Consider the following 20,829-nt stretch of genomic DNA (forward strand, 5'->3'; position numbering starts at 1 on the left):
ATGCTTCTTTTTATGATTTCATTCATGGGCGTGTTCGCAAAAGAAAAAAACGCATCGGTTGGTTTCTCTTTTAGATTTTGGTTTTCTTAGGAGATAATCTCTGGATGTATTTTCTACTTTAGTTTTAGCTTTTCTTATTATTTCAACGGGGTAACCTCTCTCTTGTAACCTTGTACATAGTTCATCTAGTTGGTGAGCAAAGACCTCGGGGTCACTGTTGACCCTCTTCAGTCTTAACATTTGATTGTATGGAATATTATCCTTAACGCTTCTTAGATGAGAACTCTCGTAGTGAAGCAACAAGTTTTTGGCTACACTTTTGCGGAAACCAGATGTTACAAGGTTATTGTTAATTATTTCCATCTTCACATCTAGAAATTCAAGCATTTTATCACCAAAAATCCTTGTAAACAGCATGTTCATGGTGTTCACCTCATTGAGGTATTGTACAAAACTATCAAATGTTTGCTGCGTACCCTCCCATACTATCAAAATATAATCTACGTAACGCAGATAATATTTAATAGATCTAATATAGGGATTATTTAAAGAAAAAATGGATGTCTGTTCAAAAACTGTCAAAAAAATATTTGCATAAGTGCATGATACAGGCGTGCCCATGGCCGTGCCATGGGCTTGCCTGTACCATTGTCCATCATGGATGAACACATTGTTTTTCAATACAAAATCCAAAGCGTCACAAATAAAAGAAAGAAAAGCAGGTGGTTTTTGTAAATTATGCAAAAAAGACAGTGTAGCCTGTACACCCGCATCGTGAGGAATGCGGGTGTACAGGATTTACACGTCCACCGATACTAAATGGTAAGAGTCTTGCCAGTGGAAACCTTCAAAAGCTGTGAGGAGCTCTCCTGTATCTTTTAAGAGCGTGGGTATCCTCTTCAAAAGTGGGGATAGTAGCCATTCTATATAACTAGATAATGGTTCGGTAATAGACTGGACACCTGCAACAATGGGACGTCCTGTGGGGGCAGAGGTGGATTTGTGCACCTTGGGGAGCACATACCACTTTGGGGGTTTAGAATTTTTCGGGAGTAGCCTATTTGCTGTGGTGTCTGTGAGGATACCATTCTCTACTTGTCTCCGAAGCAAAGACCGCAAAGCCTCCATGACCTATTTTTTTATTTGATATATGTATTTACATCATTGAGTTGCCTATATACCTCTTTGTTATAGGCCTTCGTGCTCCAAACCACCACTGCCCCTCCTTTATCTGCTTTTTTAATGTGTAGATTATCTTGTTGTCCGAGCCATTTTAAGATTTCCCGTTCTTTTCTAGTTATATTGTGGGTTTGTCACGCTCGGCTGGCAGGAGGTGGATCCTCTGTGCCAGAGAGGGATTGGCGTGGACCGTGCTGGTGGACCGGTTCTAAGTTGCTACTGGTATTCACCAGAGCCCGCCGCAAAGCGGCGGTAGCAACCAGGTCGTATCCACCAGCAACGGCTCAACCTCTCTGACTGCTGAAGATAGGCGCGGTACAAGGGAGTAGACAAGAGCAAGGTCGGACGTAGCAGAAGGTCGGGGCAGGCAGCAAGGATCGTAGTCAGGGGCAACGGCAGGAGGTCTGGAACACAGGCTAGGAACACACAAGGAAACGCTTTCACTGGCACAATGGCAACAAGATCCGGCGAGGGAGTGCAGGGGAAGTGAGGTATAAATAGGGAGTGCACAGGTGAACACACTAATTAAGCCAACTGCGCCAATCAGTGGCCCTTTAAATTGCAGAGACCCGGCGCACGCGCGCCCTAAGGAGCGGGGCCGCGCGCGCCGGGACAAGACCGACGGAGAGCGAGTCAGGTACGGGAGCCGGGATGCGCATCGCGAGCGGGCGCCTCCCGCATCGCGAATCGCATCACGGCTGGGAGAGGTATCGCAGCGCACCCGGTCAGCAGGTCTGACCGGGGCGCTGCAATTGCGAGGATGTTGCGAGCGCTCCGGGGAGGAGCGGGGACCCGGAGCGCTCGGCGTAACAGGGTTACTGCGGGGTAGATTAAAGCGCGAGTGTCCCTCAATACTGCCTCCTGGAAGAGGTCTATTGACCCACCTGGGGCAATAGGTGGGCAAAAGGTGGATTGCTTGCCCCCTGTAAATCTGGCTGGTCAGTCTAGTTATGTAGTATATGCAATCCTATGCACATGCAATTTTTTTTACATAGGAAAAACCAAGAGGAAACTAGGCACCCGGTTCCGGGAGCGCCTCTATATCTAGCACTGGCAAGGGATCCCCCGCTTCATGGTAATAGCGGAGAAGGATTGCGTTTTGCCGGTGTCGAACGCATCGAGTGTGTACCGCCTGGTGAAGATAAGCATATACACCTACTTAGAAGGAAAGCATTTAGGATAGCTCGTCTATCTGCTCTCGGCCCGATTGGGTTAAACGAGAGAAATGACCTTTCATCTTTTTTATGAAATCGCTATTGTATCTACCGCCTGTAGTCCAGAATATATGTCTAGTCATATAGGATAACAGTTTTAATCACGATACTTTATGTTCTATTTAAATATTGTTTTTAACCTCACCTGTATATAAGTATCTGTGGTGCTGTAGATCGACGTACCTGACCGGAAGAAGCGTCATCTATGACATGAAACTAGTCGTCTTGTGGTACGCCTCCCGCACTGAGAGCGGCATCTCTCGCTCCCCGCAGATCCATGTTTCACCGTTTTGCATTCTTAAGATTGGAATAAAGAAGCCAATACATGTTCACAGTGGTGAGTGCAGTGCTCATTTTCTTCTTATCCTCTGCAAGTTTATTGAATGGACATTTCTTTGCACATTCCGATACACTAGCACCGCCGCTTATCAGGACTATCGGTTATTGTATTACATTGTTTCCACAAGCATTACTCTGACAACAGAGTTAGTCAACGATACCGTGGTTACTGCAGTGCCTGATTGCCGTATCTCTACATTGATTGCCTCAGCCTACAGAGGAGCCTGCATGATTACACAGACAGACTGCTTAGCTAAAGTGAATAAGCCCACTACAAACAGTGACTGGTCCTATAACTTAGTGACCACATACACCAGTGAAAATAGGCAGATAAAGGATATTTTGTGCAAACACTGGGCTATTTTACTCAATGATCCCTACCTCCGAGACATCCTCCCCAAACAAACGTCTATAACGTTTAGGAGCGACAAGACCTTACGAAATATTGTGGCTCCTAGCAGACTAAAAACCAAAACAAGCACTCATACGCACTTTCTTACCTCAGTAGGTTGTTTCTCCTGTGGTTTGCCTAGATGCAAATGCTGCACCCATATACCAAATAAACGCATAGAATTTACATCCACAAAGACCAGAGAGCGTTTCCATATTAATTCCTTTATTAACTGCTCCTCCCAATATGTAATCTAACTTTTATAATGTCCTTGTGGACTTCAATACATTGGGCGGACCATCCGCTGTTTGTGCAAACAGGTGGACAAGCACAGGAGCAACACCGCTCATGGTTTTATACTTCAAAGTATCTCGAGACATTTAACTGAGTGCCGTAATAAGAATTTTAGTTGTGTTACCATTACCCCAATAGAAAGTATCCCTAAAAGATTCAATACTCTCAGGAAACAGAAAAATTACTGGATATATAAGTTCCTTATACCATCAGGTCTGAATGAACTGATTGAGTGTTCCCTCTAATTATCTTTGTCTCTTGTAGATACTATACATTATCTACCTCATGGAGTGGACCCCTAGGTAATTATATATATATATATATATATATATATATATATATATATATATATATATATATAAATATATATGTGTGTGTGTGTGTTTTATTTACTTTTTATTCATCCTTGTAATATATATATATACTTGTAATCACATATACTACTTTTTATACTTTGGTGTACCTCCTTTTTATTATAGGACCTCCTTCCCCCCCCCCCTTTTTATATATTTATTTTTATAGATATATTTATATTCTGACAGTCATGCCTTTATGCATATTTATACATTAACTATTGAAGGGGTTATCCACCATAAGGTGATTTTAGTAGGTACCTGGCAGACAGTAATGGACATGCTTAGGAAGGATCTGCGCTGGTCTTTGGCTAAATGGCTATACTGTGAGATTACCATAATACTGTGGTTAGCTTTCTGTGAACTTATATTTCATGTTTTCAGTTTTCTTGTTTGCCTACAAATTCCATGATAACATTTTCCTCCCTCCCACACATCAGCTACCCCACCCATTGAAACATAAATGAGCTGCCGACCTGTGGTTTTCAATCAGGTTGCCTACAGCTGTTGCATTACTTGCCGATTGCTCTCTCCACACATTGAAGCAGACAGGCTCCCTGTCATCAGCTGACTAGTGAGTCAGGTCTCGACCGGATTGCAAGCTGGGAAAAATCCGAGACAGCAGTCATTTTGTTTGCTGATAAAAATAAATATTGGGATGAAAATCACAGAAGAATTGTGAGAAAACTGTCACACACAGGTACAGACACTAAATTATGAACTACACTAACTTTACAGCCCCTGTAGCATGGTCAAATAAAAGAAAATTCCTGGAATACCCATTTAATTCTGTTTTTAACTCATACCATTTTACCTCTTCATGACCAGTGTTCTTATTATCAGACATTTACTATTAATATTTACGGTGTAGAGATGAAGCTTGCACTCACCGTTCCTGTAGAGACTCTTCATACGGTCATTCTGTTCTGGCAGGGAGACTACGGTGATGCGGAGTGCTCACCGAAGTCTCCCTGCCGGAACAGAATGACCGTATGAAGGGTCTCTATAGGAACGGTGAGTGCAAGCTTCATCTCTACACCATATTTATGCTAATTCTTATGCTATCCTTAAGCTTTGCACCCCGTCGGTAGTATCATAATTTAAGAATCCGGCTGCTGCTCTGCTGGGCTTATTGATTCTTCTTTGTTGTCAACACAGATGGATATGGATGATTGTGCCCTCTGAGTCTCTTTTTTCAATACTATTAATATTCACTATTACGATTTATATTGTGCTGTAAACATCATATTTGGCCTTTCTATTTATCTATTTATTTACTATGCATTTTGCAACTTATGGTTTTATATTGTGCTGCAAATATTATATGTGGCCTTTCTATGTATTATGAATTTTGCACATGGACTTACCTGTCTGTATATACTATATTCCCCTCCGCTAGTCGGTATTGCATGAGCGATGTCTCATAACAGACTCTCCATCCTCTGAAACGCATAAGCAGCTGCTCATGCCGACATGTGATTGGTGAGCAATCCGGTCATGTGACCAGCCCCTACAGCTCGTCCTTGTGATCTCACACACACAAGATGCTACTACAAGGAGAAGCCCGGTGCATTGCCGTGGAATGAGATTTGCCATAGAATGAGATGGTCCGCCTCCATCACATCCTATTGGCTCTCTGATGTCACGTGACATATTTAAACTTCACGCATCGATGCGCACAGTAGTCTCAGTTTGGCTATCACAGGGAGAGGATCTCCTCACCCTGTGATAGCTGAAGCTGCACGGAGGTCTCATGGCCTCTGTGGCCCGACAGAAGTTCACACATGTACGCAGCTCATACGGCTGCCTCATTTACTGTTGATCCACAGCGCTATCGGGATCCCGATGCCCGATGGCGCTGTCATCAGTGTGCGTCCCCGCGAGCGCCCCACGCCCGCAGCTGTACTCCCCGTCCTCCGCCCCCCGCAGCTGTACTCCCCGTCCCTCGCAGCTGTACTCGCTCTACTCCCCGTCCCCCGTAGCTGTACTCGCTCTACTCCCCGTCCCCCGCATCTCTACTCCCCGTCCCCTGTGAACGCTCAGGGAGCGATCCACAGCGATATGGGGATTCCTACGCCCGATGGTGCTGTCATCAGTGTGCGTCCCCGCGAGCGCCCCACGCCCGCAGCTCTACTCCCCGTCCCGTTAACGCTCAGGGAACGGGGAACAGAAAGTAGAGCATCGGGTGCAGGTAAAGTAGTACTGCGCATGCGCAGCACTACGCGAATAACTTTACCTGCGCCCGATGCTTTACTTTCTGTTCCCCGCTCCCTGAGCGTTAACGGGACGGGGAGTACAGCTGCGGGCGTGGGGCGCTCGCGGGGACGCACACTGATGACAGCGCCATCGGGCATCGGGATCCCGATAGCGCTGTGGATCAACAGTAAATGAGGCAGCCGTATGAGCTGCGTACATGTGTGAACTTCTGTCGGGCCACAGAGGCCATGAGACCTCCGTGCAGCTTCAGCTATCACAGGGTGAGGAGATCCTCTCCCTGTGATAGCCAAACTGAGACTACTGTGCGCATCGATGCGTGAAGTTTAAATATGTCACGTGACATCAGAGAGCCAATAGGATGTGATGGAGGCGGACCATCTCATTCTATGGCAAATCTCATTCCACGGCAATGCACCGGCTCTCCTGCTGTCAACAGAGTCAGGTTGATAAGCATGAGTGGCCACATCACAGGTCACGTGCTCCACGCCCCCAGCGATGCATCCTGGATACACTAAGCGCTGTGGAGTATCGCAGCACTGAAGAACTGAAGATGTGTGTGGAAAACTATTTGAAGGAAAACTTTTTTTTTCATTTGTTTCTGAAACTGATTTGCACTATATGCCTTTTACAATGGGTGCATGCATGTTTGCAATGAATTTGCTGAATATTTTTGAATGTTTATGTAAATTTGTGGATACTTCCTGTTTACCTTTGTCTGCATACCTGTGGCTCTGCCCACTTGTTCTTTTTGGCGCCATTACTCACACTTTGAACACTATTTAAACTCCATTATGCCTATTGTAACAAGATCTGATGAAGAGGGTGTTTCCCTCAAAACAGGTAATCTGCAGTTTGTTTATTTTATTTAATAAAGTGGTCCCTGTTGAGGGATTTTTTTTTTCCATCTACTCCTGCCTCTGTCCACATCTTTTGGGTCAAGAATCCACAGCGACTGGGCTAATAGGTCTTCTTCCTTCACCGCCTTCTATTCCATTAGTCTAGTCCATGTTTTCTGCCTTAACATCCACAGAACAGTTAAAAGGGGAGAGGTGGAGCAGTCTCTGAGAGAGATAGAGGAGGAAACAATTGAGTCTGTGTCACCATGTTAAAAATAGAAGGTTGTGAGAAAGCTGAACAGGAGAGGGTCTAAGGACTAGGGTTCCAGCTAGGAATGATGGGTGCACAGCAGTTTAAACCTCAGAAAGGCACCCCAGCATGCGACTTGGTGACAGAAGGGAGGGAGGAGAATGTGGCAAGCAGCGGAATAGACTAATTAAAATATGCGGATTACCGTGGGGGGGGGGGGGGATTGCAGACAGAAGAGTGGCGGAAAACCTTATGAGACAAAAAAGGAGTCCTAGAAGATAATAATTTGCTGACAGCAGCAGAAGCTTGGTATAGTGTTGCCAGAGCCATACACAAAGAGAAGTGGACAGAACAAGAAGTGCAGGTAGGGAATCAAATTGTATATGTGTATCATGAGAATTGTGATGATATGCCCCCATTAACCCCCCAGCCGCCACCGCCCTATAATGGCGGATTGCCATACTGGGTGTGTCCTGTCTGTGGCATCCAGAATCCCCAGTGGCGTGATACCTGTTACAATTGTAACACTCATAAACCCCACCCATCTGAGTCCACTGAGTACACCCTACTCCACCCAGTCCTTCCAGCCACACCTGTATCCACCCCTTCACCTTTCTCCCCTGAGATGTCAGTTCTCATACAGCCCCTTTCTGGTGGCGGCCATATTAGCACACCCGAAGCTACTCATGAGCCTCCACCTTCAGCCCTTCCCAGCCCTGCCCCTTCCGGTGGCAGCCATATTGCTGCACCCAGAACTAGTCCTGGGCCTACACCTTCGGCCCTTCCTGGTCATGCCCCTTACAACCCATCCCATGGCGGCCATCTTGGTACACCCACTACACCCAACCCAGAAGGCCCTGAAGCCCCCCACTCCACTGTACCCGGTTCTTATGACCGATGGCACATTTTACATACCACGCACCGGAGGTGCCCCCTCCATGCCAGCTCCTCTTATACCCATCCAATTCAGTAATGCCACTTTCACTATGGCTCCACTGGTGGGAGGGGGTCCAGGTCCTGCCCCCTAGAGGTTTGCTCGGTTCAGAGCTTATAAATTGATTTTAGCCCTTTTTGTCTTGTGTTCTCGTGTACTCAATAAAAACTTTGTCATTTATTCAATAATTTTGTGGTGTGCACTCTTTACAGTAATTCTGCTTTTTGGTTTAGCAACAGTTCCTTTATTTGCTGAGTAGTAGCACCCACGTTATTGTTTGGTGAGCCCCCCCTTTTTTTCTATATTGATCTGCAAATCAGACTTGTCTCCTGCATGGCTGTTGATAGGATCCCCAGGTCTAGCCCACTCACTCGCCCACTCCAGATAGGGCCTTTTTCTCAGACATCTTGGTTAGATTTGTTTTCTCCCCTACCTGCCCTCTGAATCTCCTAGGAGCTGATGTGCTGTTGAGACTTCAAGCGACTATCATCTTTACAGAGGATGGAAGCATCACAGTCTCCTCTCCCCTATCCGCTGAAGATCACATGAATCTGTGTTCCCTGCCCATCCTCAGGTCCCTGCAGATGCCCACCACGTCTAACATCCCACCTGCTCACCTCGAAAGGATTTCAGATTTTCAGAGTGTCTGAGGTCAACTGGACCAGAAGATATTGGCCAGCTCAAAGTGCCACCCGTGTCAGTCCGACTCAAGCCAGGAGCATCGCCCCCTCGCAAGCCTCAATACCCTCTGAAGGTAACCCAAGCTGAAGCCATCACCAAACAAGTCGAGGCCTTGCTCAAGAATGGAGCACTAATCCACTGCACCTCATCATGCAACACATCTCTGTTCCCAGTCAAGAAGAAAACCCTGAAGAGGCAACCAGACAAGTACCGTCAGACAGAGCTGTCAATGAAGCTACAATCTTGGACACACCCATTGTGCCTAATCCACATACCCTACTGTCCGGAATACCACCGTCAGAAACCTATTTCACAGTGGTGGACTTAGCGAATGCCTTTTTCAGCATTCCCCTACACCAGTTCACCTGCTTTACTCAATACAGACAGTCCTGATGACTATAGTAAGTCTTACTCTCCATTACAAAGTTTACCGGCTAACTACAAACTTATAGACTCTTAGGGAAAGCATCTGACTTCCTCATGTGCAAAGGCTGCAACAAGGGGGGGGGGGGGGTCGATGGAATAGCTATGGCTTGTCTTACATGCAGCACAAAAGAGTTCCAGGGCACATAAGGACAGATGAGTTAGGCACATGGTAAGGGACAGATCATTTTAAAGGGGGGAATAAAGGGGAGAAAAGGGAAAGCGCTTCTTGGTGTGATAAAAGAGAGATACTCAGTATAAAAATGAAATAATACAGCAGCTCACCAGATTTGGTTGTGTAACGTCATACACAACAATGGTAAGCGCACCAAGAGGTAGTGTATCCGCAGCCCTCTGGCTAGGCAAGGTATTCAATCGGTCTGGCTTCAAGGAAAACGCCGGCTCCATGTGGCGCAGGATACAAAAGTAATGGAGATCTGATAAAATCGAGGTAGTTTATTTCCCAAGATGCAACGCCTTTCTCAGCGGGATGCCTGATGAAGCTGCTTTCCCGCAGCGAAACGCATTGCATCTTGGGAAATAAACTACCTCAATTTTATCTGATCTCCATTCCTTTTGTATCCTGCTCCACGTAGAGCCGGCATTTTCCTTGAAGCCAGACCGATTGAATATTTTAAAGAGGGGACTGTAGTGGACTTATATGTACTAATATAAACTGCAGTGGATTGAAATGTACTAACACATACACACACACACACACACACATATATATATATATATATATATATATATATATGTCTATTTTTCCTAAACTTCATACAGAGATCCTCCTCCAGCTGAATTGCTCCCTCCTCCTTCACCTGAAATGCTCCTTGCTCCTTCCCTCCTCCCAACAATAATCAAAGATGGCATTGGAATGTAGAAGATAAGAGATGTTACTTTCTAGAAGAATACGTAGAAGGAGTTTTAACCAATTAGCTGTTTTTCACACCCAATTCACGTAACTTCCTGCACCCAGCATTGTATAACCTATAAAAAAAAAACTGTAGTCGCTTCCTCTGTAAAAAGAAAATATCAACTCAGCTGACAGGTGTCTGTGTGGTCTTTCTTAGTGTGTGCACCGCTTCTGATAAAACTAATCAGGAAGGGGTCAAATCTTCACTTGGTACAACCAGGATCTATTCCAGAATCGCCGAAAAGACTAGACCTCTGGTCTCCACGATAAAGGGCTAAAACTTAGCTTTTAATACAGACATAATAAAAAGAGATCATACTCATGCAGAATATGAATGAAATGGAAAAACACCATATAATTGTGCACCTAAACCACAACCTAAATATACGTGCGTGTCATGAGGGCACCAGGGCAAGAAAAAGATAGTAGGTACAATGGTACAGATGATATATTGTACTGTAGGGGGACAGAGGAGAGGCAAAAATATGATAATACTACAATATTCCCCTTTGATGAATGCTGTATGGTTACCTTATAGAAGATGGAAATACAGGGATATATGCTCTCCAACTCTGCCCCACCCACACCAGCTGTCCCTGCCTTTTCAGGGATCCACCTCCTCAACAGGGTGGCCTCAACCACAATGCTGTTCCCTCACCTGTTTTAAAGGGGTATTCCAGGAAAAAAACTTTTTTATATATATCAACTGGCTCCAGAAAGTTAAACAGATTTGTAAATTACTTCTATTAAAAAATCTTAATCCTTTAGGTACTTATGAGCTTCTGAAGTTAATGTTGTTCTTTTCTGTCTAAATTCTCTCTGATGACACCTGTCTCGGGAAACGCCCAGTTTACAAGAGGTTTGCTATGGGGATTTGCTTCTAAACTGAGCGTTTCCCGAGACAGGTGTCATCAGACAGGATTTAGACAAAAAAGAACAACCTTAACTTCAGAAGCTCATAAGTACTGAAATGATTAAGATTTTTTAATGGAAGTAATGTACAAATATGTTTAACTTTCTGGAGCCAGTTGATATATAATTTTTTATTTTTTTTTCCTGGAATACCCCTTTAAAGTGAGGGAGAAAATAACAAACAGGACAGAGAAAGTGCAGTAGAATATGTATACAATAGGCCCTAGAACACTTGCGACTGCGCACACAGGGATTCAATAACATATACCAGTGACGCAATAGCAAAACTATATACAAAAAATTGTCAAGCATCCATCAAGGGACAATATAGCATGATAAAAAAGAATATATATATATATATATATATATATATATATATATATACATATATGTTCAAATGCGTTTCCCCTGTCTGGTGAACCATGGGTTCATCAGGGAACCATTTAGACCATAATATTGATGTTATATTATGGTCTAAATGGTTCCCTGATGAATCCGTGGTTCACCAGATGGGGGAAACATGTTGGAACATATATATTTCTTTTGTATCATGCCATATTGTCCCTTGATGGGTGCTTGACTGTATTTTGTATATAGTTTTGCTATTGCGACACTGGTATATGTTATTGAATCCCTGTGTGCGCGGTCGCGAGGGTTCTAGGGCCTATTGTATATATATATTCTACTGCACTTTCTCTGTCCTGTTTGTTAAGGTGTTTTTTTCATTTCATTCATACTTTTGCATGAGAATGAGCTCTTTTTATTATGTCTGTATCATTAAAAGCTACGTTTTAGCCCTTTATCGTGGAGACCAGAGGTCTAGTCTTGTCGGTGATTCCTGTTTTTCATATATACCTCTGCACTTGCATATCTAGCGTTTAGATAACGCAATATCTATATTGGCTCTATTCGGTGATCTCCTGCAAAGCCACACCTTTAGCAGCTAACTTAAAGAGTACCTGTCATATCCCACAAAAAAATATAAAACCTGATCACGTAAATATAATTTTCATGTGGCTATATTTCTCTCACAAACACCTTTTATCTGTTGCTCACTTGGTTTTCCAGCCTGTACCTTGGAGGGGGCGTGTCCCCATTCTGCATGACTCATCTTCCTCTTTGAGTCTGATGCTTAGTCTCTTCATCCAATCACTGCAGGCTCCTCTGTACCCCCTCCTCTCTGTTTTCATGCTGCAGTCTGATAGAACAGGAGTGAGCACAGAAGAGTGCTTGTCCCACCCTCACTTGGAGAGATAATGCTGCAGCCAGACAGGATTATGTCCTGGATGGTATGAGGACCCCAGTGGTGTTTTCTTTTTATAAGCCATGATTTTCATAAAAAGGAAATAACATTTTCTTATGATGTACATCAGAAAGGTTAATGTTTTGCCAACATGTATTTTTTTTTTTTTAAATCTGACAGTGCCCATTTAATATCCAGAGGGGTCTCATCACAAAAAAACTCAGATGCCAAGGTGATGGATTTAAAGGATGCTAAAATGTCATCCCTATGGACATTCATCAGCCAGAGGCTACTGAAGGTGTATAGTGACTTTTAGAAGAGGACCTACTAATGTGGACTTTTTTCAGTGCTTCAGCTCTTTATAAGATACATTCACAGACATTATTCATTTAGTGCTCTGGTGATATTTCCTTATAGATCCCATTTTAACATTAACATGAGTAGTTATAGAACAGAGAGGAAGCAACGCTTTTTGTAGTCATACACAACATAGATGATAGCAGGAATATTATCAGTGATAGGTAGGTACTCTTTATGTAAATTGGAATATAGTTTGTAGGGTAAAGGGTTAACCTTGAGCAGCGGTCTCAAACTGTGGCCCTCCAGATGTTGCCAAACATCAACTCCCAGCATGCCTGGACAGCCAATGGCTGTCCAGGCATGCTGGGAATTGAAGTTTTGCAACATCTGGAGGGCCACAGTTTGAGACCGCTGACCTAGAGCTTATAGGCCATCTAACATCAGAACATCTTGCATTATGTGTTATTGGGAAAGCAAATGGGAAGATATTTCAACAAATTCCATAAATATATTGAAAAAAGCTAATTCTCTAAAGTGTTTACCTGCTTTCATCTTAATTTCTCTCAGATAAATGGCCTAGTGTTGCAAATAGAGATGAGCGAACTTACAGTAAATTCGATTCGTAACGGACTTCTCGGCTCGGCAGTTGATGACTTATCCTGCATAAATTAGTTCAGCTTTCAGGTGCTCCCGTGGGCTGGAAAAGGTGGATACAGTCCTAGGAGACTCTTTCCTAGGACTGTATCCACCTTTTCCAGCCCACGGGAGCACCTGAAAGCTGAACTAATTTATGCAGGATAAGTCATCAACTGCCGAGAAGTTCGTGACAAATCGAATTTACTGTAAGTTCGCTCATCTCTAGTTGCAAACTTGGATTTTAAATTGTAATACAAAACACAGAAACACGGATATAACCATGGTGTAGGGCAGGTATTAGGTAAGTTATAACAAAATGACTACCCTGAATATGCACAGTACAATTTTGTTGTTTAGTAAAGTGTGAACAAGAACAAATATGCGATCACTCCCAAAGAGGAAGAAATTGGTGATGTTACCATATTATGTTATAATTTGTAAGTGAAGCACAATTATATAATAGTAATGTGACCCAGTAAAACACAAAGCAGCATTGTCTTAGATGACAGAGAGGTCACAGTACATTTTTCTCCATCCCACTTGATATAATGTAGACCCACAGAAGGGAGATGGGCCAGAGTGGGATTATTCAGGACTCCTGCAGAAGGAATAAGCTGCTCTCTGTCTGTGAGAAGCTGGGATCACATTATCAGCTGTCAGATCTCCGAATGAACTCATCTCTTGTCATGTTGCAGTACAGTGGCTGAAATGATTCTCCTGTCTGTTAATCCAATGTGCACAGACCAGAGAGAGACAATCGCCACTTTGGGTACTTGCTGATCCAATGAGTTGCTAGCAGAACAGAAGATGTGTCATTGCTCATATCCTCCATCTATCTAGTGAATGGGATCAGGCAAGCGTGTTGTAATAATGAAACCATCTGACAGCATTTTTTCCAGAAAGTTCAATGTTGGGGTGCCTGGGAGGAGCACAAGGTCGGCCATTCTGTATATAAGGCCATTTGGTTTGTTCCGTGAATCAAACCCTGAACAGTTCTCCCTGACAGCTACCACAAGAAGCCTGAGGAAAATGGATGTGACTATCCAACATCCCTGGTTCCGCCGCCAATTTTACTCCTTCTTTGGACCAAACAGGATGCTTGAACAGAGTTTTGGGGATCACCTTCAAGAGAGTGACCTATTTCCAAGTGTGCTGTCCCCTTTTTACTACAGATTTCCTTTCCTCAGACTTCCATCCTGGATAGAAAGTGGCTTATCGGAGGTAACTGACTACTTGTGTGTTTCATCTGTTTTAGATTATGATTTCTACAGAGTGTTATATCTATAGCATTCACTCCCTTGCAGTTGCAGAGCTACAACTCCCAGCATACCCTGAAAGCCAAAGATGATGAGTTGTGGTTTTGCAACAGGATGAAGAAGAGTTATCTAGGATATGGTGCTGGTGGGTACAAAACCCATCACTTCTACACTTTTAGGCAATGATAAGATTAAAAAAGTGAACTTGTTAGTCAATTTCATGCAGAACAATATCAAGGGATACTCAATAGGAGTCTTTTAACTGTTTGCGTTCCATGAAATAATGGTAGATATTAGATCGTATTTTCTCCCTTATTACCATTCCAGCTTCTGTATAACAATATATACTATACTAAAAGTAACTTGGTTGACATATAGAGTAATGACAGCTTATAGGTACTTACATTTCTGCTTTTTCTATTTGACTGTATTAAAACGTGGTCTGGGAGATAACACTGGAGAACATATTTTGGTAATCTATGCATAGATCCAAGTGGATACGTATCATGTCTGTGGATGGTTTTTAAACACCAGTGACCTGATCCTAACCTATCCCTAGTAGAAAAATACTTTTCTTTCTACTTAAAAAGGTTACTTTAACCTTATATGCCCTATGTGTGTATATATGTATATATATATATATATATATATATATATATATATATATTCACATTTTTTTTAAATCTCCTATGTGTGGGAAAGGATTTGATAAGTAAACATTTCAATTTGCATTACAGGCATAACATTTGTACCATAGATGCCCCTATGTACTTGTAAACTATTTCTATTTGAAAATCTTAATCCTGCCAGTACTTATCAGCTGCTGTATACTACAGAGGAAGTTCTTTTCTTTTTAATTTATTTTCTGTCTGACCACAGTGCTCCCTGCTGATACCTCTGTCCATGTCAGGAATTTGTTCCTGATCTGGACAGTTCCTGACATGGACAGAGGTGTCAGCAGAGAGCACTGTGGTCAGACAGAAAAGAAGTTTAAAAAAAAAAAAAAAACTTCCTCTGGAGCATACAGCAGCTAATAAGAACTGGAAGGATTAAGATTTTTAAATAGAAGTAATTTACAAATCTGTTTATAGGAAATATGTGGCGAAAACAGCTTATCCCCTTTCCACAGGATAGGCTCTACCGCGGCTCTCCCGTGCATGAGGCGTGTCGGCCGCTGCATAGAGCTGTATGGGGAGGGAGCCTGGGGGCCCCATTTGGGAGATCACAGGGGTCCTAGTGGAAGGACCCCTTGCGATCAAACACTTATCCCCTATCCTGTGGATAGGGGATAAATTGTTTTCGCTGCAGATGTCCTTTAACTTTCTTGGACTTTAGCTGTTCACGAATACATTTATGGTGAGTTTTTTTTGCTCTTGATAGTGTAGATATTTCTTGTATTTATTAATATTCTTTTAGTGACTTTGTATATAACCTATTCATACCCGGAGTCTTGTTTTGGTCCCAGTGTAGGCGTAGAAGAACATTCTAATCCTACAGTAATAAATATGTTGCTATGCAGAAAATCCCTTATTAATATGCACATATCCCATTACTGCACATTGGCAAGCGGGTATAACCTTACACTAGAAGTCAACAGCACTCCCTAAAATATAATTTGTTTTCCTGATGAAGTTGTGAAACATGATCTGTCAAACTGTAAGTTCCCAGGATATTGTATTATGTAATAATGTTTCATGTATATTTATATCCTCTTCATAACAGGAGGTGTGAGTTTGGGATCCTAACTGGGGATGGCGCATTGTCCTCTATCATTAGTCAATGGGGATTGGAGAAAGGTCCCTGGTTCGTGGTATAGCATTGTTCTCTTTGGCTCGATTATCAGAATGTTACTGTGGCTAGGAGATCCATCAGCTATAGTCAGTAACTGAGCTTTGTAGAGGATGTCAGGGCTGAGAAGCCAAGGTTATTGTTAATAAGAAAGCTCTCATATTCTCTTGTGGCCGGTGAAATCTAAACAAGTAGGCATAAGCTGAATGAATTCTGTCACACTTTGCTTCATATAACTGTATGGAATGGGATTATGTAAGTAAGAGCTCTTATTCATTTATCACATAATAAATATTCTTGTTCTGCAAGTCATGTATTTAGTACCAAGCGTAGCCAGCAGCCCACCGAGTCATCAGATGCACTGGAGAAACAATGGAACACTCAGAACTAATGGACAATAGCCTTTTTGTAACAATGTTATGGTTGATTCCACCACTGATTGACAAACACAGAGCTAATCTGGTACATATAGGGGCCTGGGGTAATGAAGACATAAATCAGAGTGTAGTGAGAGGGTTCCTGGGAATCTACCAGAGGGATCCAACAAGTCATTGCCTTGGCCAGGGTATTTAGATACAGGGCTGCAGGCTAGCCCTTTGCTCATAAGGCCTTCCTAAAATAAGAGAAACATTTACCCTACCACAGTGTAGAACAAATTGTTACATTATGTGAACCTGACTGGATATGAAATTGATAAAATATACTGTTCTGAGGTTTTGTGACATGTAAGATTAAGATATACACCACAATATAATAACAGGTGAATTAAAAATATTGATCATGTTGTTACAATGGCACCTGTTAAGGATTGAGGGTATATTAAGCAGCTAGTGAACAGTCAGATCTTAAAGTTGATGTGTTGGAAGATGGGAAAATGGGCTATTGTAAGTTTTAATTGATTATGAATGTATAAGTAAACAGAAGCAAAAGTAGATTAACTTGGTTGAAAGCAAAGTATAATAAGCGTATAAACAAACTAAATTATAGATGAGAATACTTGGAAATATCCATGTAGACAGCTTCTAGAAGTTAGCATCACTTCTGAGGAGTTCTGGAAGGACCAACAATTTGATGGGTAATTCATCAGGAACAATAGATAACTAGAACAAGATTTACAGAAGATAAGCAAATCCAAGACATTGGGCTCACAGAAGTTCCTTTGGAGATTTGATCACTCCGGACTTGGTTTCTATATAAACCCCTGAACTTTAGCCAGATTTCTTGTTCATCTGATTTTTGTATCATAAATGTTTGTTTTCTTTGTTTTCTTATACTACAACATATGTAATATAATTTACAAAAAAAAAAAAAATACTGTTGAAGGAACAAGTAGATAATTATTATTATTATAGGTATCCTTATAACAAGTTAGTAACTTAACTACTAAAGCAAAGGGACAAGCTTCAACTTTAAAATTAGTCATAGTAAATGAGTGTGTGATCTGATAAGAGTTCCAAAAAAAACAAAAACAAAGAAAAAACCAATATGAAGCATATCATCCGATCTAGCTAGCCCAATGTCACAGAACTATAGCACAAAAAAAGTTAATCTTGGTTATAATAGAAAGGAGTCAGGACACACAGTGTCACAGCTTGTTGCATATGGGGCCATGTAGCTGCAGACAAGAGTTCTTATATCCTTGTCCACATCCTCAAGTGTCTATAATGGGCATGTGAGCATCACAACTGGACCATGGAGCGATGGGAAAAGGTGGTCTGGGGTAATAATCATGCCATCTATTACATCATGTGGATAGATGTATGTGGATTTATTACATATGAAAGAAATATCACCAAAATGCACTATGGGGGCAGGCTAGCTGGCAGTGGTAATGTTCTGTGGGGAAACCTTATATTATGGCATTTATGTATATTTTACTTTGACATGTGCCACCTACTTAAACATTAATGCAAACTAAGTATAATACTTCATGGTAATGGTGTTTCTAATGGGAACGGCCTCCTTAAACAGGATAATACCCTGGCTACATTGCAAAAAGAATTAGCCTTGTTCTGCCACATTATAAAGACATTTGGACATTTTATTAAATTTGTGGTTAGTTTTAGATTTGGAATTTTGATCACTTTTTTTGGTTATTGTTTTGGGCAGTGAGGTAACAAAATAATTTGTAATTTGGTCATTAGTATAACAACTGATCAGCCTCTAATTGTATTAAGGGAGACCAGTCACATAATAGAGGGTGCCCCATCCCAATGTCTAACCACTTAGATATTGCTGTTGTTATTGATAACCCCGATCCAGGCCATTGTAGCACATGAGTCCGCAATAATATACCATAGACACCTGCTCAGCTCCTGAGCCCTTTCCATAAAATCTCTGCCCTATCCCTTGTTAATGTACAGCAGATGGTGCCAAGGGGTTAAAGGATCTGCTCAATGTCTTGAAGCCAGATAACACAGGACCTCTTCAAAGGTCTTGTGAAGTCTGTTACTTAATGGTTCAGAGTTGTTTTGGCAGCACAAGGGGAACTTCTACAATTATAGGCAGGTTGTTATGGCTGATCGGTGTATATATAACCTCAAGCACTGAATCATGTTGTTGATTTACATCAGCCACAGAGCTTGTTTATTTGGTACCCTCCTGGGTGCTCTGCACAAAACGGAGGGGGCTAAACAAAGAAAGGGCCTTCATATTTTGCTTATGTCAGAACTAGCACAATCTCTTATAGCTACTAGTATAAGTTAATGGTGCTCATATAATTTACATTTACTTTCAATATCAAAAGACTCGACAATTATAAAATATGTAAAAAAATTATCCTAGCTCAGCACATATACAGCTGTTATCATAGGGTTAAAAGAGAATCTCTCACTACAAGGTCAGAAATGTATTAATAATGCAATAATAACACAAAAAAATGCAATTATTTTTAACCAAGTACCTTTTATTTAACTGAGGTGTTTGACTGTATTTTACATTAGGGGCAAAAGTTCCAATAATGATGTACCGAGTCCTCCCCCACACCTCCATTCTAAAATATAACTTGTAGATATTGGGGGAGATTTATCAAAACCTGTTCAGATTAAGAGTGGTGCAGTTGCCCAAAGCAACCAATCAAATGGCTTATTTTATTTTTTTACAGGCCTCTTTTAAAATGAAAGAAGTAATCTGATTAATTGATATGGGCAACTGCACCACTCTTCCTCTGCACAGGTTTTGATAAATCTTCCACATAGGATGGAAATTATTACAGAACATAGAAGAATTCTGATTATATGTAATCACTGTCACAATATACAACAAATGGCAAAAATAGTGCTCCCAACAGCAATTGTGCGCACATTATATCAGAAAGTGTAATTCACTGGAGATTCAAGGCACCCAAAAAATCAGGACAATGAGCTTTGGATGCCGGGTGTTAAGAACACTCTGTGTATGACTTTAGATACCACATTCACGATTTCATGGCCATTTGTCTACTTAAAATTAAAAATGTTCCATTGTCGTTCACAGCTGAGACTGGAAAAGGACAAGTTTTGTGTCAATCTTGATGTGAAACATTTCTCCCCAGAAGAACTGAAAGTGAAAGTGGTTGGAGATTTCATTGAAATCCAAGGAAAACATGAGGAGCGTCAGGTAATAAATTGATTAAAGAAAACCATACTACCAAATTTAGAAATTTAGAATAGTGGGGATCCCCTGATTGTAACCTTCTTTATTGGCCTTAAAAGCGCTTTTCTTGCCACAAAAATAGCAGAATCCTGACAGATCCTAATTAAGTCAATAGTGCCCACCAGTATCCATTTCAATATTTGAATAAATTACAAAGTGCATCAAATAGAGCAATCATGGCTTTGTTATAAATTGAAAACATGACGTTAGTGTTACCAGAGCCTAAGGGTCCTTTTCTACAGAGAGACCCATGTCGATACGAGTGCTGATCTAGTAATCAAGGGCGGTACTTATGGCACAAGGCCATTATTAGTACTGATGGATATTAGTAATAGAAGGCTAAAGAGAAACTCTAGGAAATGTCTTATCAGTTATTTTAAAACTATTAATATTGCTAACCGTAATCCTCTCACTTTCCAGGACGACCATGGCTATGTTTCCAGAGACTTCCAACGTAAATATAAAATCCCAGCAGATGTTGATCCGCTCTCCATCACCTCATCCTTGTCTCCAGATGGTGTCCTAACTGTAACTGGACCAAGGAAAATGTCTGATGTTCCTGAACGCTCCATTCCCATCACCCGTGAAGAGAAGGTGGCCATTGGTGCTGCCCCTAAGAAGTAGAATCTCTAGGCGTGTTCAGCTAGAGAAGATACCTTTCTACCCTGCCAGAGAGAGTGCGCGCGTACTACACTGCTACATGTATTTATTTGTGCTGTCCTGTGACCAAATCAAATTACTAATTCAAATAAAAGCAAGGAGAAGCATCTGAGTGTGTTTCAATGATAATCCCCTGATTACCCCATTTTATTTATGGAAATAGGAACAAATGTTTAATGCTAATATATTTTGCATAATGTCTCATGTACACTGCAGCTCACAATATTAAAGGGGTACTCCCCTGGAAAAAAAAATTTTTAAATCAACTGGTGCCAGAAAGTTAAACAGATTTGTAAATTACTTCTATTTAAAAATCTTAATCCTTCTATTACTTATCAGCTGCTGTATACTACAGAGGGAGTTGTATTTCTTTC

The 20,829-nt window shown here is 41.7% G+C and overlaps 2 protein-coding genes across 2 annotated transcripts in view; one reads left to right on the top strand and one right to left on the bottom strand.

Moving 5' to 3' along the window:
- Positions 1 to 20,829, bottom strand: part of CFAP68 (cilia and flagella associated protein 68) — a 97,411-nt gene that overhangs the window by 52,738 nt on the left and 23,844 nt on the right. The window lies entirely within an intron of this gene.
- CRYAB (crystallin alpha B) lies at positions 13,694 to 20,562 on the top strand. The gene is made up of 3 exons (XM_056541883.1): positions 13,694 to 14,339; positions 19,637 to 19,759; positions 20,216 to 20,562. The coding sequence occupies exons 1-3, from the start codon at positions 13,962 to 13,964 to the stop codon at positions 20,417 to 20,419; spliced, it is 705 nt and encodes a 234-aa protein (XP_056397858.1). The 5' UTR covers positions 13,694 to 13,961; the 3' UTR covers positions 20,420 to 20,562.

The sequence above is a fragment of the Hyla sarda genome, chromosome 10, assembly GCF_029499605.1.
Source record: "Hyla sarda isolate aHylSar1 chromosome 10, aHylSar1.hap1, whole genome shotgun sequence".
Lineage (NCBI taxonomy): Eukaryota > Metazoa > Chordata > Amphibia > Anura > Hylidae > Hyla > Hyla sarda.